This window comes from Antrostomus carolinensis, unplaced genomic scaffold (genome assembly GCF_000700745.2).
Source record: "Antrostomus carolinensis isolate BGI_N321 unplaced genomic scaffold, ASM70074v2 scaffold42954, whole genome shotgun sequence".
Classification (NCBI taxonomy): domain Eukaryota; kingdom Metazoa; phylum Chordata; class Aves; order Caprimulgiformes; family Caprimulgidae; genus Antrostomus; species Antrostomus carolinensis.
Window position 1 is genome coordinate 1 of NW_010312169.1, and position 7,136 is coordinate 7,136.

General features: G+C 37.3%; 1 protein-coding gene across 1 annotated transcript in view; it reads right to left on the reverse strand.

The window, feature by feature from the left end:
- Window positions 1-3,843: 3,843 nt before the first annotated feature.
- Window positions 3,844-7,136, reverse strand: part of LOC104524163 (rho guanine nucleotide exchange factor 7-like) — a gene marked incomplete at both ends in the record, with an annotated part of 19,430 nt that continues 16,137 nt past the window's right edge. The window contains one exon of the mRNA XM_010166950.1: window positions 3,844-3,924. Coding sequence (XP_010165252.1) covers window positions 3,844-3,924 — 81 coding nt within the window. The remainder of the gene's footprint in view (window positions 3,925-7,136) is intronic.

Sequence of the window (7,136 nt, forward strand, 5' to 3'; positions counted from 1 at the left end):
AGTTGTGGAGTCTCTTTTCCGCACGTCACCTTATGCTTTTAGTCACACCCTTTATTCAGCATAAAAATCACACCAACTTCAGAACTAGACAACTGATTCTGGTGGCACCCTGAACAAGACTAAGGATACTCATGTTTTGGTTTTACAGTGTTATGAGGATTCAGGTTACTTTACTTAGAACACTAAGCTGAAGGAGGGTAGAGCACCCAGTTTCCACAGAAGGCTTTACCAAAGCTCACCTGGGGAAGTCCATCAGCCTCAAGGTACTCAGTGGTTTTAAATTTCAATTCCTTGTGTATACGACACTGATCGTGTGCACCCTACTGCTTTTCTTGTTTCATCCAGCAATTCTCCCTGTAGGCACACGCCATTCATGTCAGCATCAGAGTACCTGTAGTGCTCGATATGTATCTTCAAGTAAACGTTTCAACTCATTCTTTGCACTTTGTTTGCTTCAGCCAGATGCACAGCCCCTGCTGCCTAACTTTATCAACTGTCTCCTTTACACATTATCTGTTCTTCCTCCCCATTTCAGGGAGCACAATCCATACACACATCTATGCAGCTTCTCTTTTCTCTCCAACATACCAGTACAAGCCAATCACAAATACCACAGTCTGTTCAATCTTACATTGTTCTGAGCAGTGCTGATTTTTGCCTTCAGATTGCAAAGACAAAAATTTTCATTCTTAATTACTTCGTCCGTCTCCATGCTGCTGGGTGTGGACAAATGCATTATATAAATGGTATTTGCTGAGCTATCCATTAACACAATGCTCTTTTTTTCCTTTTTTTTTTTTCAATTTAAGGCCTCTACAGCAGGAGGAACATTGGTTATCATTTCACATTTCACCCACATTCACATTTCTAATTTTCATTATCACTGTTCTATTTCCTCCAGACTTCAGCATTATGAAACAGATGTGCCAGAAAACAGGAAAAAACCTTACTGTAGCTGAATTTAAATCAACTACTTGGAAACCTGAAATAAAAACCTGATATTATCTTGTTTTCCCTGTTTACTCTGCAATTCCTTTAACTAAACACACTGTGGTTACACAATGTTGCAGCAGTTTCCAGGCCATTCACTGCTCTTCGACACAAGACACTTGATTGTTTATCACCTCCTTTCTACTTAATCACACTATAGGAACCTACAGAGCAAGTTTTAAGCCTCAGCTCACTTGAAATGTACACAAAGTTTGCATCATCAGGAAGCCTTTTACATGAGCAGTGTTAATAGGTGTAATTAAAACTGAATGACATAGCTTTCCTTCCAACATTCCCAAGAGGACCATGTTTTCTTTCACACACTTCTGTGCTTCCCTCTGACAAGTTTTGACATGCACTGTTTAATACAATAAGACCCAAACTGTGTCTGAGTATTTCCATCATGCAGACCCGTTAGCAGTCTGTTCATGCTATACCAACCTGCTACCTCTGCAGCTTCACAGACATAAAATATCTGGCAAAATGAATGTTACTTTAGATCAAAGCTTACAGTTCATGTCCTTCATTTATTTACAAAGGACTAATACAACATAGAACATAATGGAAAGGTTTACTTTGAATAAAATATGGGTGGGTTAAAATACTGTTTGAATATCACAACAGTTCATAACTATTTTTTAATTAATAGCAGCTTAAAAGTTAATGTCTTTAGCTTAAGAGCACAGCTGCTTTGCCAAAGACAATGGCTCTTTCATGTCACAATTTCAGTTGATGCCTGCAAGTACCACAATATCCTAGGCAGTACATGCCAAATCAAACTCTGGTCCATAGCCATGCAGTAGATTTTTAAAAAGGTATCACTTAGCCGAACAGGAAAAAAAACTTTTGAACAGTGAATCATCAACTTTGTCACAACTGCCTAAATAAGTAGCTTTTCAGAAAAGGGCAGCTGAGATTTGAATTCACTACTTGCATCTTTTTACAGAATAAAATGTAGAGAAGCACACAAGAGTGCTTCACTTATTCCGAAATCTCGAGCTGAAGAGCTCTCCCCACTCCAGAGTAGCGTTAGTTCACAGCTTGAGATATTTTAGAGGTCACCATGAAAAGTGTCTTTCAGTCCTATCAATATATTCAAATCTTTCTTAGTACAACTGCCTCAAAAGCTGGAATTCAGAGCGGGGAGAGGGAAAAAACCAAGTTCAGATGTGCCTACAGTAACAGAAGAGGTAAAAAAAAAAAAAGGCCGTTTAAACTCGAGGAAAGCACATCCAGGAACTCAAACATATACATTTAAAATTACAACTTACTCTTCTGAAGCAGGTCTCTGTTTGTAATAGATGGAGCACGAGCTATCGCTGCTGAGGGGTCTGAGGACTGCACACAGGCACCGCATTTTGAGAGCGTTGCCGCACAGCTTGGCTCAGCAACCCCTCAGCGGCAGCTTTTAATTTCCTAGCACTAAACTTCTCAGTCAAGCTCCTCTCCCGGGGACTGTTGCTTGGTGTATGACATCAGCCTGCACACTTGCAGGCTCGGGGATGCACCAAAGTGGGGGAGGCACAAAGAGTTTTCTGACTCAAGCTAATCTGTATTCCATGCTCCAGTTACTCAGAGTAATTGTGGTGTTTCAGCTTCACAAATTTTATCCAGACTGCTAGGTCTGTAATGCAGTCATAGAATATGCCTGGGACACGTTATCTAAGAGAACAGAAGAATCTACAAAATTATTACCCGAATAAGCAAAGATTTGTGAATAACTCCCTTTCCAGCTGAGAACCGGCTCACCACTTGCACTTTGCAAAACTTAAAAAAGCAAGTGTATATTACTAATTTTTTGTCTGCCTTTTCATAAAATTAAATTTTCTTTTGGAAACATTCCATTTTGTTTTAAAATAAACATGGTGCTGTTTAAACAAAGTTAAAAAAGCTTAAAAACCTCCCCTTCCCAATAATGACAGAGTTAATGCTGATTACACTGGATCTGTACTCTCCATATTTCTTTAGAAGAGTTTTATTTCCACTGATCAATGTGACCTGTTGGACTTTTTTTCATTACGTTACCTACCCTTCAATGAGTTCTATACTCAAATATGTTTCCTCTTGTCATTTTGGATGCAGTTCACAAAGTCCCAGTCCTAGCTTCTCCCTCCTCTTTTTCTTTGCTGGAGTTTCCCTTTGCACTGAATTTTGTGGCTTGTGATCTTCCCCAGGAAGGTAAGATCTCAAGTTCCTGGGATTCCTTACTCCACTGCAATTTTCCATTTCTGTACTTTGTATCCAACTGGGTTTTTTAATTTATCTGAGAGAAATTCATTCTTTCATGCCTTAGGCTGCTCATCCTGTTTCTTCTCTTACCGGAAGGCAAACATATGTCTATGATCAGAAGCACACATAGCAATCAATGCTACTTTGACTAAACACTACGCCCTCAAAGCAGTCCTGCTCTCACCACCTAGCAAAGTTATCTAAAGAAAAAAAAAAAAAAGTAACTCCTAGCCTTGGATTTGAACTGGGATTTCTCAAGAAAAACTGGATATTAGAAACTGAAACTTCATACAATGCAACCAAAGAGGGGTGACTATTACGGAACAAAGTAAATAAAATAGGGATTGCATACGGTGGCACTATAGCCACAACGAGAGAAAAGAACAAGGAGAACAAGATCAGAGGCACTGGTGGAAACATGCAAAACACTGACCGATGTAAGAGCCACCACTCAGCTGTACCTGGTGAGCTGCAACTCTTCAGCTCTAGCCAGTGGCTTAAGACAGTGACAGAGCTAAGGAAAAGTGACTTAAACATTCTTGATTCTTTACACAGAAAGAATTTTAATTCTGGAAAAAATATGCAATGGCTCTGAAACTATTCCTGAGACAAAAAAGTACCTACCAGATTTCAATACTCGATGAATTTGGAGAAATTATGTTAAGTACCAACTCTAACGCCTGGATAAAACTTAGAGCGCCACAACTGGAATCAAGAAGAGAATCTGTTCACAAACTTAATAGAAAGAATTTTTTTGTTGTTGTTATAATCATCAGAGTCAAATAAAACCTCAGAAACATATAATACTGGCACCTGAACTCCTGCATGGGCTATATTAGGTTTTATTCCTGTTTCTGCATATTCAGACTCAGGTCTCTAATGACCTGGATAAAACTTACAGCGCCACAACTGGAATCAAGAGAATCTGTTCACAAACTTAACAGAAAGAATATTTTCGTTGTTGTTATAATCATCAGAGGCAAATAAAACCTCAGAAACATATAATACTGGTACCTGAACTCCTGTATGGGCTATATTAGGTTTTATTCCCGTTTCTGCATATTCAGACTCAGGTCTCTAATGCTATTTATTTCAACAGTTTAACTATTAATAATTAACTTAAGGAAATTAAAGATGCTCGTGGCTTTGAAGATTTGAACATTAAAAATCTCTTATTCATTAATGTAACTAATCCTCCTCACCCCCGACTGCATATTTATATAAACACGCACATATATGAGCATATATATGCACACACCCCTTTATTTTGTACTAATTGAATAAAAGCCCCCATGTTGCTGCTACATATGATCAAGAAACAAATGACAAAGAAGAGAAAGAGGAAATACAGGCTGGCATTGATACTGAATGGCATTTAAAGAGGAAAAAAAAAAGATAGTCACATTCCAATTGAATGCCCCTTTTAAATCTCCAGCTCCATCCCAAGTATTGCTATATAGAACCGAATTTACAAAAAAGGGATTCAAAAAAGCAAAGTCCAAAATAATTCTGAGTAAATTAATATAATCAAGTTTTATCTATACACATGCATACACACAGTCTTTACCAGGTGTCAGCAACATTTTAACAAACATTACAACACTGCTCAAAGAGCATGCTTGATAATTCAGAAAATGACATAAAAAAATCTTGTGTAATATTCCATCAAACCAGATGACTGCTTACAATTTTGATGCTGGTGATCCAAATGGATAAGGAAACAATACAGTTAATGCTTCAAAATGACAGACAATTTCCTTTAAGTTGTTTTTAGTCAGTAACAGTAAGACCACAACTAGTACATTTTATAGAATTAAAAAATAAAAATAGAGGTAAAGTTCCTGAAGTTTCATCCAGAGCAATTATCTAGGAGATTTTTTTGGTTTTTTGGTTGTTATGGTTCCCACCAAAAGCAAGGGAACTTAATAAACTACAGAAAATACTAATTTTGTGAGATGAGAATCTAACTTAAAATTATCTGCTAGATGTAGGGGATTGGAACTAGATGATCTTTAAGGTCCCTTCCAATCCAAACCATTCTATGATCCTATGTTTTTGTAGAAAGGCTTTCAGAAGCACAGTTAATGTGTATGTGTTCAGTTCACGAAGCACACAGAGTTCACGGCAAGAAATAATCTGCTGTAGACAGGAAGAATTTATGTTCCAAATCAAACTGCTCCAGACTGTTCCTTTTTCCTCTAAAACACTACTGAATAGCACAGCTGTTACAAGCATGATATTCAAATGCAAGAATTTAGCAAACATCTATTTCTCAGACATATTTTTGCTGGTATTAAAAGACATACAATGCTTCTGGACCCTCTGCTAAAACTATACTGCAAAACCAGCCAACAAATAATGACCATTTCCTAAAAGTCTGAAACCTCTGTCTTTCACATCTCTGAAAAATTCCAGTTCAATATTAATCTAGTATTCACTGCAGTGTAGTTGTTTCATTATTATTACAATCATGACTATCCTCAAAACTCACAGTAATTTTTAGATTAAGGTTTACTAGGGATGCTAAAAACATCTCATGTAAATAGACAAGGAGATAGTCCTGAGTATTTTCCTTTACTTCATACCTTCAATCAGTTAGTCTCAGCAGAAAAGTTATTTTTCTCCTACCTTTAAAACATAATTAAAAGCTTTCTGGCACTCTGAGAGGAAAAGGTTCAGAAATGCTTAAAGCCACCTTCTGATTTCTTCATGGCAGCAGTCTCAAGCAGAATTTTTAGTCAAGCCACTTGCTACCTACAGCAATGGCAGCATTCAGCAAAAATGAAGGGCTTAAAACAATAAAATACAGGTAATTAAAACAAACAGTATTTGCTTCTGTTGACTCATGCCTGGCAACACGATAGCATTGAACAGGAAGACATTTATCACAACTTACCTCCACTTAAGCTATCTCTCATGAACAACACAATTGCCTTGAACCTACTTCCACATCCAAATTACTTAACTGCTCTATGACACTTACATTGACTCCACCAGGATTTGGTATCAAGCTGACTTCACAGACCAGAAGCTGACTCTTGGGACAACCTATGCCCAAAGCAACTCTGAAGAGAAGAAATGCTACTTTTCTCCATCTGCAGAACAAATAGCTTTCCTTCCTCACATTTCTATCACTGTTTCTCAGACATGGCTATTCCCTCTGTTTTCCAAAAGTTCTAAAAGTTAAGATAATCATTTACAAACGTCTCCAAATCTTAATAAATGTAGAAGATCACTTTGTTATCACTTGCCATCTTCCATCTATAGATTAAATCCCAGACCTATGTATGGAAAGAGCATAAAGGCACAAACAAGCAAAAAAATCTAAGCCTAAGAGTATTAAAAATTCCATAGGCATGGATCACCTAAATATTTTATCATTTACAGAAAGTGATCCTAGAAGTAGACCATTTAAAAGAAAACAAACACAAAGGGGTTTCATCAGGGGGTTTTAAACTGATTTTGCCTTATTTAATTTTACTTCATCATTGCTTCTGACAAAAAATACCTTCTTTCTGCCTAAATTGCAAGGTGAATTTGCAGCTTGATTTTTTCGAATTAGGGTTGGAACATAGTTGCATGTCTTACTAATGTGATAGTCCATCGTATTTGGTAGCTAGAAGGTTTTTTATTTATACTGTTATAAGTAAAGCTCACCAATGTGCCACATTTTTGCTGGTAAAACAAAATGTGATTTCTTGAAAGAAGCTAAGACTATAGAAAAAACTCAATTATGCTCATTTTTGTTATCCTGCTCGAATTTATCCTATGTCTAACCTTCAAGAGAAGGTCATGGTTCTCTCCTGCACCACAAGCAAACATAAATAGCCCCAAAGAGCTGCTGCAGCATGTGTCCATCAGGAGGAAACATAGGAGAAGTCGGTGAAAGCAGACTTTAATCAAATTCTGGCCTCAAC